The sequence below is a fragment of the Gopherus flavomarginatus genome, chromosome 2 (genome assembly GCF_025201925.1).
Source record: "Gopherus flavomarginatus isolate rGopFla2 chromosome 2, rGopFla2.mat.asm, whole genome shotgun sequence".
NCBI classification, from domain to species: domain Eukaryota; kingdom Metazoa; phylum Chordata; order Testudines; family Testudinidae; genus Gopherus; species Gopherus flavomarginatus.
The window spans coordinates 10,026,032-10,047,871 of NC_066618.1; the positions used below are offsets into that span (position 1 = coordinate 10,026,032).

General features: G+C 45.2%; 1 protein-coding gene across 1 annotated transcript in view; it reads right to left on the reverse strand.

Annotated features, from left to right (window-relative positions):
* Positions 1 to 17,705: 17,705 nt before the first annotated feature.
* The window catches only part of GHRHR (growth hormone releasing hormone receptor), a 1,095,940-nt gene continuing 1,091,805 nt past the window's right edge, over positions 17,706 to 21,840 (reverse strand). The window contains exon 12 of the mRNA XM_050942723.1: positions 17,706 to 18,456. Coding sequence (XP_050798680.1) covers positions 18,367 to 18,456 — 90 coding nt within the window. The 3' untranslated portion in view covers positions 17,706 to 18,366. The remainder of the gene's footprint in view (positions 18,457 to 21,840) is intronic.

Below are 21,840 nucleotides of genomic sequence, written 5' to 3' on the forward strand. Positions count from 1 at the left end.
AGAAGCGACTCCAGAATGCAAGCTAGCCCCATGTCTGCAGAGGGGAATGCATTACCAGCAGCAAAAATTCATATTCCATACCCATGACAGATCAGATGTCTCAGCTGAGAAAGCAAGCAACTTAATAACAATTAGGAGGAACAGACATAGCAGCAAACAGAACCTGGATATCAGTGGGCTACTGCGAAGAACCATCTGCTTATTATTAGCTCCAGCAAGTTCTCTGATTGCTCGGAACAAAGAGAAATTAAAAGAACATCTAGGAAATATAACTGGAAGAGTGATTACATGGTGAAGTTTTAATAGGGAATCGGCTATCAAGAGATCTGCATTGGAGGAGCAAATCCAGGGCTCTGCTGCTGTTATTTAGCATTTGGAGCTCATTATGAGAGCCCCCAACAGGTGGGAGGCACTCTGTAAATGTATTACACAGGCTCTGACTTTTAAATGGTGCTCAGTTTTATAATTATTACCATAGTGCCTAGACACTCCAGCTGAGATCAGAGCCCCATCGTGCTATCCACTGTCTGGACACACAGGGTATATCTACACTGCAAATACCAGCATGTTCTGAACTTGAATTAGAAGCTCGAATTAAAGCCTGTAGGGCAGGGGTGGGCAAACTATGCCCCAGGGGCCACATCTGGCCCTCCAGATGTTTTAATCCAGCCCTCAAGCTCCCACCAGGGAGCCGGGTCTGGGGCTTGCCCCACTTTGCGCAGCTCCCAGAAGCAGTGGCATGTCCCTCGCTCTGGCTCCTATGCATAGGGGCAGCCAGGGGGCTCTGTACACTGCCCCTGCCCCAAGCACCACCCCTGCAGCTCCCATTGGCTCAGGGCTGCCCTTACCTCAAGCAGTTCCCAGAAGCAGTGGCATGTCCACCCTCTGGCTCCTACATGGAGGTGCGGCCAGGTGGCACTGCGCACTGCCCTATCTGCAGGTGCCACCCCTGCAGCTCCCATTGACCGCAGTTCCCTGTAGGTAGGTAGGCAGGTAGGTAGGTATGTAGGTACGCATAGGAGCCGGAGCGGGGACATGCCACTGCTTACAGGAGCCACGCAGAACCACAAAACATGCAGAGCAGGGCAAGCCCTCGACCCCGCTCCCTGGCTGGAGCTCTGGAGCAGAGTAATTCCCATACCCTGCTCTCTGGCAGGAGTTCGAGGGTCGAATTAAAACATCTGACAGGACAGCCTGTGCCCACCCTTGGTCTAGTCTTACCCAAAGCCTGTCATTTAGGGCTTAGCTGGAGATTGGGGTGAGAGTCCAGGTCAGTTCCACATGGATCTGAACAGGTTAGCCCACGCCTAGCATACATCTCTTGCCTCCAATAGATGTAGAGACACTTTGGTGGGATCTTTACCAGGGCTAGATCTGCAGCTGGCGCAGATTGGCATAGCTCCTGTTGAAGTCAATTGCATTAGGCCAATTTAATAAGCCAGCTGAGGACCTGGCCCTACATGACTATATTGCTGTATATTAATAAGTGATAGGCTCCCTGCTGCTATTAGAAACTGCCCCAGTGGATCGTGACCTAGACTTGGTGGAGTGCTTTGTGTGTTCCCATGATCCTGAGAGTGAAGCGGTCTTGCACTCCTAGTAGGGTCATCCAAAGTGGCAAGATCCAAGGTGAGGTTCAGGAGGAACAGCAATAGCCCTCAACAGCAGAATAGGTGGATGAAGAGATAATTTCTGCCATCAGCTCCATTGGGCTGGTCACATTCTTCAAATGCCAGAAAATTGACTCCCGAAGCAGGTCATGTTCTCACAACTGAGCCAAAGCCAATGAATGAGGGGAGGACCAAAAAAAAAAAAGTACTTCAAAAACACCTTGAAAGGCAACATGAAGAAATGCAACGTCAATATAAACTTATGGGAAGCCCAAGCCCTTGACAGACTGAAATGAAGAACCTTGTGGCAAGTATCCCAGCATTTCAAGACCCAACGAAAACAACAGGAAATGGAGAAATGTGAAAGGAGGAAAGAACACGCTGCAGACCAATTCAACAATCCAGGTCCTCCTCTTCCTAGGGGAAACATCTGCCCCAATTGTGATAAAGTCTGTGGATCCTGAATTGGTCTTATTAGCCACTTGCAGATCCATTAGCAATAATTAGCTATCATTTCATGGAAGACGATCATCATCGAACTCCAAGGGATAGCCAACTAACTATTAGGAGACTGTTACTGAGAAGGTTTCCCTAGTCTAATTGCTTGCTATTGAAGCCTTCTGTTTGTTCTATTAATCCCCATTAGCTGAGAGAGCCGCAAGCATCCTGGCTCTGAATGCCCATAGCTGCTGTAAATCTTTCAGTGCCTTTTGCCTAACATCTGTGGAAGGATGCCGACCTTGAACACGACGCTGGCTTATGCCTGGCTTTGCCCAACATGTCACTTTGCTTTGCAGTAGTAGCACAAGGCATTCTGTTCAGCAGAGATGCTGCTTTCTGATTTATTGGGAAGGATTCCTTCCTCACCCGCTACAAAATGCTGAATAGAAGAGATCTACTCATCGTCACTTGGAATCTCTGGAAGGGCATGTAAAAGCCAGATGTGAGAATATGTAATTTCACCAGCTCAGACCAGATGCAGTATCCACTGCTCACTTGCGAGACAGCAGCAGGCATAAACAATTAATGTTTAGCATAAACATGCTTCCCGGGTGTAACAGCAATATGATTACTTGCAGCATATTGATCAGCCACTATGTGTGTCTGTTGCATAGCATTTCAGATGTGGTATCTTCCCTGGTAAACAGCAGAACCAAAACTGGAATTCAAGCTGCGTGGAAGCCTGGATGCTCTTTTCTTTAGTAAATGCCTCCTGTTTAAGGAGGTTTTAGAGTTTAAAAAGCATGATAATGATGCAATGCTATCGTGTCGATGGACTGCCTACCTCTCTAGTAGACAAGGGGAGATTCAAGTGTGAAGGGCCCACCTCTGTGCAGGGATCAGAAGAGACTCAGGTTCAGATGCTGAACCCCCTTCCCTCACCCTCACTCAAATAAAAACATGGGGGGAGGTGGCTCTAGGGTTTTGGGTAGGGCTCATATCTGATATAAATAAGGGCTCTTGCACACAGGTCTGAGAAATGAGGGGCTACTCAAGCTTGATGGCATCTCTTTTAGCTGCTATGTTTTGAAATGTTCACCCTACATTTGAACCAAACCTGTTGTGAGGTTCAGAATATTCGGCTGATGTCTGTCTCCTCCCCACCCCTTATATTTTGGACTTTTTTTTTTAAACTTCCTGGGTCTGTCAGGAACCAGAAGGACACATGACAAGGAAGGCTGTTCTCAAGGTATTTCTAATTCCAAGGGACAGAGGAAGGACCCAAAACCTCAGGAGAGACCCTGCTTCTGTGAATGATCCAGACTGACGCAGGAAGTTTGAATAAGGTTCAGCTATGCATGTAAACTTTGTGGTTATTATTGTTTAATATAGTGCTACAGGCCCCATTGTGTTAGCTGCTGGCTGAGCTCATACCAAGGGACAGTCCTTGCCCTATCTAAATAGATAGGACAGACAAAGGATGAGAGGAGAAACAGATTCAGAGACAAAAATCACACAGCAGGTCAATGGCTGAGCTAGAAATAGAACTTAGGTCTCCTGACACCCAGCCCTGTGCCCCCTGCACTAAACCACACTGTCTCCTTGAAACCCTTGGGGTCCCCTAGTAAGTAGTTTGAAGGCTACAGTGGCAGAATCTTTGCTAGTTAAGAACTAATTTCTTCCCAATGCATTACAAGAGTTAGTAAAACAATTATCTGCTTGTACTGAGTCACCTACACTTAGTCTCCAGATAGCGTGGCCATTGATTTATTCCTATTTTTATATGAGTCTGATTTAGTAGAGAATATAATTGCAGGCAATCTCTGGGGAGCTTTTAGGCGTTAATTTCCCCCCAGCATTATTTCATTTGGAATTACATAGTTCTTGGCTGATGTTATCGGGCAGACATAGGGGAATTGCCAAAATCAGGTTACCACAGAAAATATTCATGTCATAGAACCCAATTTACAGAACATTTAACCCCACAGTTGAGAGTCTACACATTAAAGCTGGCCTGCTCGCATCCATTAGGTGCTCTTCATAGCAGCTCTGCTATTTGTAACAATCCAAAGCTCAAAAAATGGGCCCAGAGATGAGACGGAAATCTTGTTGTTCAGAAAGAGAATTGAGGAGCAGCTTCCCAGACATTTAGGTGCCTAACTCGCATGGAATGTCAGTCCCTTTTCCTGACTCATTGTGGGCAAAATTCACATCACCTCTGTCATAAACAGATAGTTGAGGCTTAATACCTCTTTTACCTGTAAAGAGTAAAGAAGTTCACCTAGCTTAGCTGACACCTGACCAGAGGAACCAATGGGGAACAAGATGTTTCAAAAGGAAGGAGGGAGTTTTCCTTTGTTTAGAGGTTCAGTTTCAGCCAGAGTGAAAAAGATCAAGGAAGTAGCCTCTTATCAGAGTAGTAAATTTTAGAAAGGGATAAATAGGTTTATGTTTATTTTCTTTGTAACTTGTCTTGGTACCATTAAGGCAATGATCAAATTTGGGTATTCTTGTGTGTATTAAGATTTTTTGCCCAGGGGAACATCCTCTGTGTTTTGAATCTGTTGTCTGTGAGAGTAGCTGGTATGCTAATCTCTCCCAGAGGGTTTTCTTTTACCTTTCTTTTCTTTAATTAAAAGCCTTTTTCTTAATACCTGATTGATTTTTTCCTTGTTTTTAGATCCAAGGGGTTTGGATCTGTGTTCACCAGGAAATTGGTGAAGTCTCTCAAGATTACCCAAGGAAGAAAAGTAGTGCTTGGGGGTGGTGGCAGCGATACCAGATCTAAGCTGGTAATTAAGCTTAGAAGTGTCCATGCAGATCCCCACATCTGTACCCTAAAGTTCAGAGTGGGGAAGGAACCTTGACAACCTCCATCAAACCACTATAACTAGTGGGTGTGGAGGTCTTGAGGAGGTAGAAGCATTTAGGGCTACAATGTGGCCCCTTCCTGGGCACCACAGCAGCCTATGGATTAGGTTGAGTATCCCAGTTTAGGGCATCACCTGTATTTCCCCTTATTGGTTCAGCAAGGACACCCCTCTCAGGTTTCCGGCTCTCTAGGCCATCACCTCTCAGGAGACATGTATGTCTCTTCCTTCTCAAAGACTTAAGATCAGAAGGGACCATTATGGTCATCTAGTCGACTTCTTGCACAATGCAGGCCACAGAATCTCACCCATCCACTCCTGTAACAAACCCCCAACCTATGTCTGAGTTATTGAAGTCCTCAAATTGTGGTTTAAAGACCTCAAGGTGCAGAGAATCCTCCAACAAGTGACCCATGCCTCATGCTGCAGAGGAAGGCGAAAAACCTCCAGGGCCTCTGCCAATCTTCCCTGGAGGAAAATTCCTTCCCGACCACAAATATGGCAATCAGTTAAACCCTGAGCATGTGGGCAAGACTCACCAGCCAGCAACCAGGGAAGAATTCTCTGTAGTAACTCAGATCTGACCCCGATCACATCACAGACCACTGGGCATAGTTACCTGCTAATAATCAAAGATCAATTAATTGCCAAAATTAGGCTATCCCATCATACCATCCCCTCCATAAACTTATCAAGCTTAGTCTTGAAGCCAGATGTGTCTTTTGCCCCCACTACTCCCCTTGGAAGGCTGTTCCAGAACTTCACTCCTCTAATGGTTAGAAACCTTCATCTAATTTCAAGTCTAAACTTCCTATTGTCCAGTTTATATCCATTTGTTCTTGTGTCCACATTGGTACTAAGCTTAAATAATTCCTCTCCCTCCCTGATATTTATCCCTCCGATATATTTATAAAGAGCCATCATATCCCCCCTCAACCTTCTTTTGGTTAGGCTAAACAGGCCAAGCTCTTTGAGTCTCCTTTCATAAGACAGGTTTTCCATTCCTCGGATCATCCTAGTAGCCCGTCTCTGAACCTGTTCCAGTTTGATTCATCCTTCTTAAACATGGGAGACCAGAACTGCACACAGTATTCCAGATGAGGTCTCACCAGTGCCTTGTATAATGGTACTAAACACCTCCTTATCTTTGCTGGAAATGCCTCGCCTGATGCATCCTAAAATCGCATTAGCTTTTTTAACGTCCACATCACATTGGCAGCTCATAGTCATCCTGTGATCAACCAATACTCTGAGGTCTTTCTCCTCCTCTGTTACTTCCAACTGATGCATCCCTAATTTATAATCAAAATTCTTGTTATTAATCCCTAAATGCGTGACCTTGCACTTTTCACTATTAAATTTCATCCTATTACTATTACTCCAGTTTACAAAGTCATCTAGATCTTCTTGTATGATATTCCGGTCCTTCTCTGTGTTAGCAATACCTCCCAGCTTTGTGTCATCTGCAAACTTTATTAGCACATTCGCACTTTTGGGGCCGTCAGTAATAAAAAGATTATATAAGTTTGGTCCCAAAACCAATCCTTGAAGAACTCCACTAGTAACCTCCTTCCAGCCTGACAGTTCACCTTTCAGTTTGATGCGTTGTAGTCTCCTCTTTAACCAGTTCCTCATCCACCGTTCAGTTTTCATATTGATCCCCATCTTTTCCAATTTAACTAATAATTCCCCATGTGGAACCATATCAAATGCCTTACTGAAATCGAGGTAAATTAGATCCACTGTGTTTCCTTTGTCTAAAAAATCTGTTACCTTCTCAAAGAAGGAGATTAAGTTGGTTTGGCATGATTTACATTTTATAAAACCATATTGTATTTTGTCTCAGTTACCATTGACCTCAATGTACTTAACTACCTTCTCCTTCAAAATTTTTCCCAAGACCTTGCATACTACAGATGTCAAACTAACAGGCCTACAGTTACTCAGATCACCATTTTCCCCCCCCCTTTCTTAAAAATAGGAACTATGTTAGCAATTCTCCAGTCGTACGGTACAACCCCTGAGTTTACTGATTCATTAAAAATTTTTGCTAATGGGCTTGCAATTTCATGTGCCAGTTCCTTTGATATTTTTGGATGAAGATTATCTGGGCCCTCTGATTTTGTCCCATTAAGCTGTTCAAGTTTGGTTTCTACCTCAGATGTGGTAATATCTACCTCCATATCCTCATTCCAATTGGTCATCCTATCATTATCCCTAAACTCCTCATTAAAGACTGAGGCAAAGTATTTGTTTAAATATTGGGCCATGCCTTAGATTATCCTTAAACTCCACTCCATCCTCAGTGTTTAGCGGTCCCACTTCTTTCTTTTTGTCTTATTTATACGGCTATAGAACCTTTTACTATTGGTTTTAATTCCCTTTGCAAGGTCCAACTCTACATGACTTTTGGCCTTTCTCACTTTATCCCTACATGTTCTGACCTTAATCAGGTAGCTTTCCTTGCTAATCCCTCCCATCTTCCACTCCTTGTAGGCTTTCTGCTTTTTCTTAATCACCTCTCTGAGATGCTTGCTCATCCAGCTTGGTCTACAACTCCTGCCTATGATTTTTTTCCCCCCTTTCTTGGGATGCAGGTTTCTGATAGTTTCTGCAACTTTGACTTGAAGTAATCCCAGGCCTCCTCCACCTTTAGATACACAAGTTCTTCAGTCCAGTCCACTTCCCTAACTAATGTCCTTAATTCTTTAAAGTTATCCCTTTTGAAATAAAAAACCCTAGTCCCAGATCTATTTCTGTTTATCCTTCCATCTAGTTTGAACTGAATTAGGTCATGATCACTCGAACCAAGGTTGTCCCCTACAACCAATTCTTCTATGAGGTCCTCACTACTCACCAAAACCAAATCCAAAATGGCATCCCCTCTTGTTGGTTCTTCAATTACTTAGTGAAGAAATCCATCAGCTATCACATACAGAAAAATCTGAGCCCTATTATTATTACTAGCACTTGTCCTCCAGACTATATCTGGGAAGTTAAAGTCTCCCATGATCACACAATTCCCATTAGTGTTTACTTCATTAAAAACATTAAAGATGTATCTATCCAAATGCAAAACAGATCCCGGCGGTCTATAGCACACCTCAAGCACTATCTCAGGGGAGGCTCTCCCTCTCTCTCACACACATGCCCCCCATCACACACGCACTCTCATACACACAGTCACACACACGCATCATTATTACTTCCTGTTGAAATGTGCCATGTACACATTTTCTGTAATTTTATTCTTTCAACATTCATTAAGGATTACAGTGCTGTTATTTTAGCTTTTTGACTGGCCTGTGCATTTCATAATTTTATCTCTCTCTTGTGCTTAAATTTAATTTATTGAGTAGTGAGTTCAAAAATGCCTAACCAGTTCTGGCTGGCGTAATTACCATTATTACTTTTATTAATACATTGTGCTTTGTCATTCATTATTTAAAGTGGTACAATCCAATAATAGTACCCTTCTAGAATGTAAATTTAGCTTGTAATCACCTTAGCAGTGCCAGTTTAAAAAAAAAAGCCATTTAGCTAAACACATAAGTGACCTTCATCTGTCTAAAGTTATTTTTAAATTGTATTTTTAATTATATCTGTAAAACAACTTAAAATTCATACAAAAATAAATGCTGTTCCAGGGCTGATACTAATAGTACTGATGGAGTCAAATGTGAGTGAGTCACGCACATGATTGTGATCTGTAAACATAAATGCTGAAATAATTAGAAAAATAAATTCCTGTTTTTAATAAAACAGAAAAAAGAAAAACCTTAATCACGTATGTTAAAATGAAGTAAATACATTTTTAATGGAGTGAAAAACAATTGACTAAAATAAAGTAGCTAATAGCAGTAACAGTGTGTCTGGTAGAGAAAGTAAGCAGATTTTATTGCTTTTTATTTATCTCTACTAGAGGTAGCACACAAAGTATCCAACTTGTATTTCTGATATTTGTGCTAAGGCTACAAAGCAAAATACCTCAAGGCTTGGGGTCAGGGCTGACTCCAGGGTTTTTGCCACCCCCAGCAGCCAAAAGAAAAAAAAAAGCGTGATCTTGATCAGCTCTTCCACCTCCGTTTCAGTGTTTGGCGGCAATTCAGCAGCTGATCCTTCCCTCCGACGAGTGAGGGACCCGCCGCTGACTTGCCGCCGAAGAGCCGGATGCGCTGCCCTTCTCCATTGGCCGTCCCAACACCTGCTTGCTGGGCTGGTGCCTGGAGCCGGCCCTGCTTGGGATTGGGAATTTCTTGCTGCTTCATCTCCTGATTTTTCTAAACTTACATAAAATATGGCTTTAATTAATAATATTTGCAAATATATTTTTTCTTTCTTTATATAGGCATTAGATATATTTCTCCTGTCAGCTAATTTCTAAGTTATTATCTGCAAAAATACTAGTGTTTTCAGGTGCCTAGGTAGCCCTGGAATCACAGTTAAAGTTGCCCCCACCAGTGCTGGTGCAACCATTTAGGTGACCTAAGTGGTTGCTTAGGGTGCTAGGATTTGGGGGGCGCCATTTTCTTTGGCAGCGACTGCGGGAGCCGGATCTTCGGTAGCCCTGGTTGCCACTGGCGCTTAGGCGGAGGGAGCTGGGGCAGGGGAGTGTGAGGAGGGCCGCCTGCAATAAGTAAGGGGGAGGGAGGAACTCCCCGCCCCAGCTCACCCCTGCCCTGCCTCCTCCTCGAGCACAGCGTGACTGCTTCACTTCTCCATCCTCCAAGGCTTGCGGCGCCAATCAGCTTAGGCGCTGCAAGCCTGGGAGGCGGGAGAAGTGAAGCAGCAACAGCATGCTTGGGGTGCTCGTGCGCGGAGCAGGGGTGAGCTGGGGCAGGGGGGTGCCTCAGGGTGAGTGGGGAAGCTGCCGTGGGGGGGGAGGGAGTGCCTCAGGGCTGGGGCTCAGGGGAAGTTTCACCTAGGGCGCAAAACATCCTTGCACCGGCCCTGCCACCTGCCCCCCATTACCAAAATCTGAAATGGCGCTCCTGGTCTTTGGGAGCAGGTAATTAGTAGACAATGGGTCTCTCCCTGGAAGCATAGCTTCATCAGGCCTTCCACATACCTTCTAGAAAACCCACTTCACACATACTGTCCAAGGCAGTTCTTTGATGTTCTTAACATTTACATTAGTCACATTCTTCAAAAAGTTACCTACAATTCTACATAAACAATTGCATTTTTAATACAATGGACCCCAAAGGTATTAAACCTAATTCAATAAGGTTTTAGTCCAAGAACATTAATCTTAATCCTGTAAAGTTATTGAGGGATATTGCCAGTCTGTTACAAGGAGTTATGGGTGCAGCCCCCAGGATCAATTTGGTAGTATGGGTGGACCACTGGACCTACATAAACGCAGGCCTGGGACTACCTGCATGAGTAACACTATCATTATTTATACTGTCGTAGGACCTAAGAGCCCCAGTCACAGACCAGTATCCCATTGTGCTAGGGGTTTGTAGGGCTCCATGGCCGTCCCTCCCAGCCAGTCTCAGAGGGAGGCCATGCCCCCTCACTACTGCATATCTGTAAAGGAAAAGCTCAATGGGAAATTAGCAGTCTCAGGGCTTGGGCCCTCTGGGCAGGGCAGAACAGTAAGTGGTCTGAGAGCTCTGACCTTCTGAGCAGGACAAAGCAGTGAGAAGTCTATTGCCTGGCCTCCTGGCTCAGGCAGTCAGATGCAGGTCTCTTGGCGTAAGGTGAGAAGGTGGCCACATGTCCCAATTTTATAGGGACAGTACCGATTTTTGAGTCTTCTTCTTATATAGGCTCCTATTACCCCCCACCCCCTCCTGATTTTTCATATTTGCTCTCCGGTCCCCGGGCCGCCCCTACTCTATCAGGTCCCAGCCCAGGGCACTAACAGTGGCGGATGGTTCTGCCACTGGGTCAGCAGGGATCGCACCAATACATGCTGACCAGAATTCTGGCAATACAACTGGACTATTGGCTGGTGTCCCTGGGCTACTTCCTACTACCCCTCTGTTTCCTGGAAATCCTCTATCTGCCTGGGATACATGGCCAGAAGCAGTCCCAGTAGCTCCTCCAGCACCTGCCACCTCCTCTGGGTCCTGGATGGTATAGAGCTCCATTTCGGGCACAGAGCTCAGCAGTGGGCTACACACATCTGTTTCCTTCTCTGGCTCTTGCACAACTGAGCTGCAGGGCTCAACTTTTAAGTTTCCTATTCCTCCCCCCTGCTTCTGGTAGGGGCGTGGCTTTCCTGGCTTCACGTACCAGTAGTGGAGAGTGGTTCCTTCCCATGAGTCTCAGAGGGAGGCTACACCTCCTCACTACAGAGTTCTACAAATCCAGATCAAGAGATGGTCCTGCCCCAAAGTTACATTTGGCAGAATGTTGCTAGGTTGTTGGAGGTGTGATGATGAGGGGCATTATTATGAATTGGACATTAACTGAATGGAGACAACACCACTGAGGTTGGCATGATGAAAAGAGCTACATTGTCTCAAATTATAATCTAAGTAGCTTTGTTGATACTATGCATGCTGGAATAAAGGTGAATAAGGCAATTCCCTGGGATTTTGAAGTTTGCACTGATTCATGAGAAAGAGTAAAGACAAAATTCAAAAGGAATCAGTGTGATCACAACTGGGATTTTTTTAAAAATTGGACTATATTAAACAATGTAAGTTACGTCACCAAGTTTATGTGAAGCGTCTCTGTCTCCCTCTAATGGCTGGCCCACAGAGTTGTTTTGAGTCCACAGCCTTTGAGTTACCCAAGTTGTTGACTAATTCAAGCAGTACAGACTCATGCTTTTAGGTCCAGAGTTCCATCCCCACTGCTGACTTATCCAGAGGCCTCGCATTGCGTAAAACAAACACTATTAAATAAATCTTAACTGAACAAAAGATTTAAACTTGCTAAAAATATATTCAATCCTCAAAGTTGCGCAATGAGGTTGTTACAGTTTCTGTCCACATAATCAACATTGTTTAGATCAGTACATTTAAAAAACTAACCCCCCCACAAATCATAGGCTTGAGAGTTAGAAGCTGGAATGTGAATGACATCTTCATTCAGGAGGTAGACTAATGACTCCATGCTGGAAAAACAAAGCTCACAGTGAAATATTACTGAGAATATGTTGCCAAACCAAGCATCACTGGTAGTGTATTGTGCGGGCATATGGCCTACTGCTAAATATTTCTCTCTAACAGAACACTCTGGTTTAACGTTGAATGGGCCAGATACTCAGCTGATATAAACTGATGTAGCTCCATCTCGCTCAGTCTTTCCTGATGAATATTTAATTATTTATACACAATGGAACAGCTTCATCAGAGCAAAAGACTTGAACTCAGCTCTGCTACATTCCAGGTGCAGGGGCTAAACGCCAGGACTAGAGTCATTCTGATGCATATAGCCTGACCCAATGATTATTTATACACAGTGGATCAGCTTCACCAGGCAAGACTGAAAGTGGTCCACATTAGGTGCTCCTGTAGCTCAGTGGATAGAACCCTTGCACCAGATGTGGGGTCAAATCACTGTTCCATGTCAGGCAAAGGTGGGAACGGAAACCCTCTCTCCCCCATCCTTGGTAAGTGCTCTAACCCAGGCTTAGGCAACCTATGGCACATGTGCCAAAGGCAGCACATGAGCTGATTTTCAGTGGGGGGCTCTGCATTTTAATTTAATTTTAAATGAAGCTTCTTAAACATTTTAAAACCATTAATTTACTTTACATACAATAGTTTAGTTATATATTATAGACTTATAGAAAGACCTTTTAAAAACATTAAAATGTATTACTGGCACGTGAAACCTTAAATCAGAGTGAATAAATGAAGACTCGACATCCCACTTCTGAAAGGTTGCCGACCCCTGCTCTAACCACTGACTAAAGTTTATAAGAAGGGTTCCTCCTCTAGCATTTTTTTTGCAAGAAATGGCTTAGAGGCCTAATTCCAAGAGAAGGTTCACAGCTGTGAATCCCAAATGGAGATAGGTACCTGACGCACTTGAAGGGGCGGGGCTTAGGACCTCTCTCCTCAATATTTCCCATTGGCTTGCTTAGGCACCTCACTACCACCTGCCCTTAACATGAGGAAGCCTGCTAGGGGTCACCTCTCCACCTCTTGTCAAAGGCAATAGAAGTACTGCTCTCACAAAGGCCCTGCTCTCTCTCAACTGGTTAGCGATAGGCACATTTCAACCCCCAAGACCTCTGAGCATCCCCTAGGATGGGAGTGTCCAGCTCCTGATCCACTGGACACTCAGATCACAGCTCCACTTCACACATAGCACTTAGACATGTTGATAGTGAAAACAAACTAAAGTTCATATAACCAAGAGAAGAGATTTCAATGGCAGCAAGTAGCAGTATCAGAAACGAATGGATGCATGTGTTATAAAATCATAACACACATTCTAGAACCTAGGCTTATTTAATTGGACACTTTCTTGTCTTATAGAGCAAAGCTCACCTCAGAGTCCTTCCAACAATTCAGCCAGGCCTGGCTCGGATCTTCCATTAATGAGACAAATCACACTGCCAGCTTGCCTGCTCAGTGAAAGATGCCAAATGTACCTCTCCACCATACCTCAGCAATCCATTATCTTTACTCCTAAACAGGACCCCCAGCTGCTGTTTATTTCTTCCTGTACGTTTCCTCACTTGAAGAGTTCGCAATCTCTTAATTAGCATTCGGTTCAGTACACCAACAAGCATCCACTAGGAGCCAGCCAATGGCCAGTACACACATGACTAAAGAGAGAAATAAGTATTTGTTACCTCTTGTTTGGAAGGGATCTGTCAGAGACATGTTCTACCTGCCTTAAGAACGTCATTTTCAGTACAGATACATAATTCCTTAAATATTATCTGCACACACATTTCACAGTGATTGTGATGTCCAGTGAGCTACTGACTCTTGGTAGAGACCTCACATACCACCTTTTAGTGAATTATTATGCATGTATTTGACCCGGGGGATCTCTGTAAAGCTCTGTGAATCCTTGGGCCCTCCACCAGCTGGCAGCAAGGCATACTCAAGTCACACCTCTCTCTCTCCATGCATTATACAGGGGGCAAGGCATCAAACTCAGGGCTGTGGATTCCACTAGGTGGCAGGGCAACTAACATTAGGTGCTGCAGTGCTCAATCTAAGTCCCCTTTGTAGGTCTAGCCCCTAATCACTCTATGCCTTAGTTTCCCATTTGTAAAATGGGTATAACAGTGCTGCCTTATTTCACAGTGGAGGTTGGATGGGGTTAGGAGGACAAACACATTACAGAACACGATGTGCTACCATACTGTGGCAATAGAAGTACTCTACATAGATGCAGTCGTAGCTTTCTTGCCTAGTGTCACATAAGCAGCAAAGAATCCTGTGGCACCTTATAGACTAACAGACGTTTTGGAGCATGAGCTTTCGTGGGTGAATACCCACTTCCTCAGATGCATGTAATGGAAATATCCAGGGGCAGGTATATATATGTGTGCTAGCAAGCAAGCTAGAGATAACGAGGTCAGTTCAATCAGGGAGGATGAGGCCCTGTTCTAGCAGTTGAGGTGTAAAAACCAAGAGAGGAGAAACTGGTTCTGTAATTGGCAAGCCATTCACAGTCTTTGTTCAATCCTGAGCTGATGGTGTCAAATTTGCAGATGAACTGAAGCTCAGCAGTTTCTCTTTGAAGTCTGGTCCTGAAGTTTTTTTGCTGCAGGATGGCCACCTTAAGGTCTGCTATAGTGTGGCCAGGGAGGTTGAAGTGCTCTCCTACAGGTTTTTGTATATTGCCATTCCTAATGTCTGATTTGTGTCCATTTATCCTTTTCCGTAGAGACTGTCCAGTTTGGCCGATGTACATAGCAGAGGGGCATTGCTGGCATATGATGGCGTATATTACATTGGTGGATGTGCAGGTGAATGAACCAGTGATGGTGTGGCTGACCTGGTTAGGTCCTGTGATGGTGTCGCTGGTGTAGATATGTGGGCAGAGTTGGCATCGAGGTTTGTTGCATGGATTGGTTCCTGAGCTAGAGTTATTATGGTGTGGTGTGCAGTCACTGGTGAGAATATGTTTCAGGTTGGCAGGTTGTCTGTGGGCAAGGATTGGCCTGCCACCCAAGGCCTGTGAAAGTGTGGGATCATTGTCCAGGATGGGTTGTAGATCCTTGATGATGCGTTGGAGGGGTTTTAGCTGGGGGCTGTATGTGATGGCCAGTGGAGTCCTGTTGGTTTCTCTCTTGGGTTTGTCTTGCAGTAGGAGGCTTCTGGGTACACGTCTGGCTCTGTTGATCTGTTTCCTTATTTCCTCGTGCGGGTATTGTAGTTTTGAGAATGCTTGGTGGAGATTTTGTAGGTGTTGGTCTCTGTCTGAGGGGTCAGAGCAGATGCGGTTGTACCTCAGTGCTTGGCTGTAGACAATGGATCGTGTGATGTGCCCGGGATGGAAGCTGGAGGCATGAAGGTAGGCATAGCGGTCGGTGGGTTTTCGATATAGGGTGGTGTTAATGTGACCATCACTTATTTGCACCGTGGTGTCAAGAAAGTGGACCTCCCGTGTAGATTGGTCCAGGCTGAGGTTGATGGTGGGGTGGAAGCTGTTGAAATCATGGTGGAATTTTTCCAGAGTCTCCTTCCCATGGGTCCAGATGATGAAGATGTCATCAATGTAGCGTAGATAGAGAAGGGGTGTGAGTGGACGAGAGCTGAGGAAGCGTTGTTCCAGGTCGGCCATGAAGATATTGGCATATTGTGGGGCCATGCGGGTGCCCATAGCAGTGCCACTGATCTGGAGATATATATTGTCATCAAATTTGAAATAGTTGTGTGTAAGTATAAAGGCACAGAGCTCAGCAGCCAGTTGTGCTGTGGCATCATCAGGGATAGTGTTCCTGACAGCTTGTATTCCATCTGTGTGTGGGATGTTTGTGTAGAGAGCCTCTACATCCATGGTGGCTAGGATGGTGTTTTCTGGGAGGTCACCAATGCATTGTAGTTTCCTCAGGAAATCAGTGGTGTCGCGGAGATAGCTGGGAGTGCTGGTGGCATAGGGTCTGAGTAGAGAGTCCATATATCCAGACAGTCCTTCAGTGAGAGTGCCAATGCCCGAGATGATGGGGCGTCCAGGATTTCCGGGTTTGTGGATCTTGGGTAGTAGATAGAATAACCCTGGTCGGGGCTCTAGGGGTATGTTGATTTCTTCTGGTGTTAGTGTAGGGAGTGTCCTGAGTAGATGCTGTAGTTTCTTAGTGTATTCCTCAGTGGGATCTGAGGGAAGTGGCCTGTAGAATTTGGTATTGGAGAGTTGTCTGGCTGCCTCCTTTTGATAGTCAGACCTGTTCATGATGACAACGGCACCTCCTTTATCAGCCTCTTTGATGATAATGTCAGGGTGGTTTCTGAGGCTGTGGATGGCATTGCGTTCTGCACGACTTAGGTTGTGAGGCAAGCGATGTTGTTGTTCCACGATTTCTGCCTGTGCACGCCGGCGGAAGCATTCAATGTATAGGTCCAGGCTGTCATTTCGACCCTCAGGAGGAGTCCATGTGGAGTTCTTTTTCTTGTGCTGTTGGTGGGAGGGCACCCGTGTATCAGTGCCCTCTTCAGTGTTGTTCTGGAAGTATTCTTTGAGTCGGAGACGGCGAAAGTAGGCTTCCAGATCGCCACAGAACTCTATCATGTTGGTGGGGGTGGCAGGGCAGAAAGAGAGTCCCCGAGATAGGACAGATTTTTCTTCTGGGCTGAGTGTGTAGTTGGATAGATTGACGATATTGCTGGGTGGGTTAGGCGTACCACTGTTGTGGCCCCATGTGGCAGGTAGGAGTTTAGACAGCTTACAGTCCTTTTTCCTTTGAAGAGAGGTGAAGTGAGTAATGTAAATCTCCTGTCTTATTCTAGTGAAGTCCGTTTGTATAGAAGTTTGGTTATTAATGAGAGTCTCCAGGTTGGAGAGCTCTTTTTTGATGTTTTCCTGTTTGCTGTATAGGATGCTGATCAGGTGGTTCCTCAGTTTTTTTGATAGAGTATGACATAATCTCTCACTGTGGTCTGTGTAGTATGTAGATAGCAGTGGATTTTTTACCTTTAGTCCATTTGGTATGATGTCCATCCGTTTGCATTTGGAAAGGAAGATGATATCTGTCTGTATTTGTGCAAGTTTCTTCATGAGGTTGATGGATTTCCATTCCATACGGCTAAATGCAGTGCCTTGCATGGTGTCAAGTATCAGAGGGTAGCCGTGTTAGTCTGGATCTGTAAAAGCAGCAAAGAATCCTGTGGCACCTTATAGACTAACAGACGTTTTGGAGCATGAGCTTTCGTGGGTGAATACCCACTTCCTCAGATGCATGTAATGGAAATATCCAGGGGCAGGTATATATATGTGTGCTAGCAAGCAAGCTAGAGATAACGAGGTCAGTTCAATCAGGGAGGATGAGGCCCTGTTCTAGCAGTTGAGGTGTGAAAACCAAGAGAGGAGAAACTGGTTCTGTAATTGGCAAGCCATTCACAGTCTTTGTTCAATCCTGAGCTGATGGTGTCAAATTTGCAGATGAACTGAAGCTCAGCAGTTTCTCTTTGAAGTCTGGTCCTGAAGTTTTTTTGCTGCAGGATGGCCACCTTAAGGTCTGCTATAGTGTGGCCAGGGAGGTTGAAGTGCTCTCCTACAGGTTTTTGTATATTGCCATTCCTAATGTCTGATTTGTGTCCATTTATCCTTTTCCGTAGAGACTGTCCAGTTTGGCCGTGATTCCAAACTGGACAGTCTCTACGTGATTCCACCATGATTTCAACAGCTTCCACCCCACCATCAACCTCAGCCTGGACCAATCTACACGGGAGGTCCACTTTCTTGACACCACGGTGCAAATAAGTGATGGTCACATTAACACCACCCTATATCGAAAACCCACCGACCGCTATGCCTACCTTCATGCCTCCAGCTTCCATCCCGGGCACATCACACGATCCATTGTCTACAGCCAAGCACTGAGGTACAACCGCATCTGCTCTGACCCCTCAGACAGAGACCAACACCTACAAAATCTCCACCAAGCATTCTCAAAACTACAATACCCGCACGAGGAAATAAGGAAACAGATCAACAGAGCCAGACGTGTACCCAGAAGCCTCCTACTGCAAGACAAACCCAAGAGAGAAACCAACAGGACTCCACTGGCCATCACATACAGCCCCCAGCTAAAACCCCTCCAACGCATCATCAAGGATCTACAACCCATCCTGGACAATGATCCCACACTTTCACAGGCCTTGGGTGGCAGGCCAATCCTTGCCCACAGACAACCTGCCAACCTGAAACATATTCTCACCAGTGACTGCACACCACACCATAATAACTCTAGCTCAGGAACCAATCCATGCAACAAACCTCGATGCCAACTCTGCCCACATATCTACACCAGCGACACCATCACAGGACCTAACCAGGTCAGCCACACCATCACTGGTTCATTCACCTGCACATCCACCAATGTAATATACGCCATCATATGCCAGCAATGCCCCTCTGCTATGTACATCGGCCAAACTGGACAGTCTCTACGGAAAAGGATAAATGGACACAAATCAGACATTAGGAATGGCAATATACAAAAACCTGTAGGAGAGCACTTCAACCTCCCTGGCCACACTATAGCAGACCTTAAGGTGGCCATCCTGCAGCAAAAAAACTTCAGGACCAGACTTCAAAGAGAAACTGCTGAGCTTCAGTTCATCTGCAAATTTGACACCATCAGCTCAGGATTGAACAAAGACTGTGAATGGCTTGCCAATTACAGAACCAGTTTCTCCTCTCTTGGTTTTCACACCTCAACTGCTAGAACAGGGCCTCATCCTCCCTGATTGAACTGACCTCGTTATCTCTAGCTTGCTTGCTAGCACACATATATATACCTGCCCCTGGATATTTCCATTACATGCATCTGAGGAAGTGGGTATTCACCCACGAAAGCTCATGCTCCAAAACGTCTGTTAGTCTATAAGGTGCCACAGGATTCTTTGCTGCTTTTACAGATCCAGACTAACACGGCTACCCTCTGATAGTGTCACATAGGAACTTTGTGGCAGAGCTGCAAGCTGAACCCACATCTCTTGCTTTAGAACCCAGGGCCTTTAACCACAGGACCACCTTTCCTCTCAAAGCACAACACCTGTTGTCAAATGTGACTAAAGCCAAAAGAAGAAAGGATGACCTAGTGTTAGCCCTCTGCGTTCCACCCACATTTAACTAGTAACCGTTCGTCAAATGTTCTCTCTCTATTCTGGCATTGCCCACAATGCTTTGGGCGCTCTCCACACACATACTGAGTCCAACTAAGATCAAGTCTGGCACAGGGCATGTTCAGCTTGCCAGGCTCACTCTGTGTTATCCAAAGAAAAGCAGGACGGAATGTTAATGAGAACAGAAGTTATTTAAATCAGATTCTCTTCTGTTTATTAACAGCCTAGAGTCTTAGTGGAGGCACGGAGGACTATGCAGTGGCCCTTCAATTAATCTGTGTGCACAAAAAGGGAATTTATAAGTGATCAGCAGGCTTGCGTAGGTGTTTCGGAGACAATGCAGCAGCATGAGTTGTGAATATGTGATTAATTAAGGGCACAGCAGGAGGAACTATACGGCCCTGGGTTTTGGATTTGTCTTTGGTCCCACCAAACAAGGGAAATTACCTACAGGGTCCTGGCTGTGGAGAAAAACTTCCGAAGAGCGGCCTGGAAGAAGATGAGCCAGGGCAAAGAAGTGGAGGAAGAGACTTCAAGTTGGTAACCAGGGGAGAACGGTGGGATTCGACAACTGAGTGGAAGAGAGTTAAGGGAATAAAGTGTTGAGTGGCAGGGAGCCAAGAGCCATGGATGGATTGGAGGTGGCTGAAGCAGCTTGGACATGAAGTGGTGGGGAGGTACTGAAGATAAGGAGGCAGTTGTCAAAAAGAAGGAATGGAGAGAGGGGGGACTAGCGAGGGAGAAGTGGTTAGTGGAGCGAGTGGCCTTTTTGGTGAATGTGAGCACTGATCCCCGGTTCAATGTCGAATAGGAAGGTGGGGATGATGAGAAGGAGGTCAGCTGATTATAAATAAATGCCGTAACATCTGTACCGCCATCAGCTCCTTTACTATTGAGAGAGGCTGAAGCTCAGGGTATTCAGATGTGGGGTGTTGCTTTGAACCATTATAGACATAAGGATCAGCGGCCAGGTTCAGATCAGACCTGAACTTTACTAAGGTGCAGGTGAGTATGGTGGCAGGATCTGGGATTTTGGTCTGGGCCCATCACTGCTTTCTCCCTCGGAGTGTGCCAAACGTCAAAGTGCTGCCTTATTTTTCCAATGCCCTTCCTCAAAGTCTCCAGTCAGAGTGTCCTTCAGAAAAGGGCAGGACGTGGCTACTGGTCTAGGCTGTGGCTTATACTGGCCAGGAGTGTGACTAGAGAGCAATGTGAGGCCATCCCAGACTGCCTATAGGAGTTGATGGTGCTGCTCGTCTAGGAACAAGGGCATTATGTGAGGTTTATATAGACATATATAGGGCCAAATCCTGATAGGTGATGTGATTATATGGATAGGTGCACAATTGCTAAAGCTATAAAATCATAAGACTGGAAGGGACCTCAAATGGTCATCTAGTCCAGTCCCCTGCAGTCAAGGCAGGACTAAGTATTATCTAGACCAGGGGTCGGAAACCTTTCAGAAGTGCAGTGCCGAGTCTTCATTTATTCACTCTGATTTAAGGTTTCATGTGCCAGTCATACATTTTAATGTTTTTAGAAGGTCTCTTTCTATAAGTCTATAATATATAACTGAACTATTGTTGTATGTAAAGTAACTAAGGTTTTTAAAATGTTTAAGAAGCTTCATTTAAAATTAAATTAAAATGCAGAGCACCCAGGACTGATGGCCAGGACCTGGGCAGTGTGAGTGCCACTGAAAGTCAGCTTGTGTGCCGCCTTCGGCGCACGTGCCACAGATTGCCTACCCCAGAGATCTAGACTATCCCTGACAGGTGTATGCTTATAGACATAGCCATGGAGATAGCACAAGCAACAGCAATACTAGAAGTCCCCCACACCTCTGCCCTGGTGAATCACATATGCAGTGGAGAGTTGCCCAGTATACGTGCCCATTCAGTCCTTCCACTGCTTTGATGAGACACCCAATTGGAGTGATGTCGAGGTTCTTGTCCATGACCCGAGTTTCATTTTCCATAGGCGATGTTCAGAAGGCAACTGCGAAATGACCCCACCTCACTCTCCCAGTCCTCACTTATCATCATGCTTGGGTGGATTTTAAGGTGTCTAAAGCCTCTTTTGGGATGGATGCTGAATAAACACAACACAGTTATTAATCATTCTTATGGATACTAAGGATAACCAAACAAAAAGAACCAGAGAAACCTCCTGAAAACTTCTTTCAGTGATAGCGCCAGAAAAATATCAGATGATCACATGTGTAGGCCCAGATGTATTCATTTAGAGAGTAGCACCATGGACAGGGACAATCTTCTTGGTAGAATGGCACGGAGTTCCCAGTAACTCCATTGTTGTTATTAGCCTGCAGATTTGTATAAAAGATGAACACAACCTCAGACATTAGGTTCTAGTGATGCTCTGTACTTACCTCACCCTTTATCTGAGGGTTTGAGTGATCTTTCAAAACACTGGTGAGTATGGAGCCACAGTCCAGGAGGCAGGGCATGCTCATTACTATTTCACAAAGGAGGGAATTGAAATAAAGGCCCAGTCATGCAAAATGCCAAAGTTGCTGGGAAATGAGCTCCCTCCACAAAGGATCAAGCCCCAAGAGGCTTTCCCGGTGTTACAGTGGCAGTGTGACAAAAGAACTCAGTAGTCACAATTCCCAGCCCACAGCACTAACCACTGGATTACACTCTCCCTCCCCCACCATCCCACCACTCTGATTCTGTGTCTGGG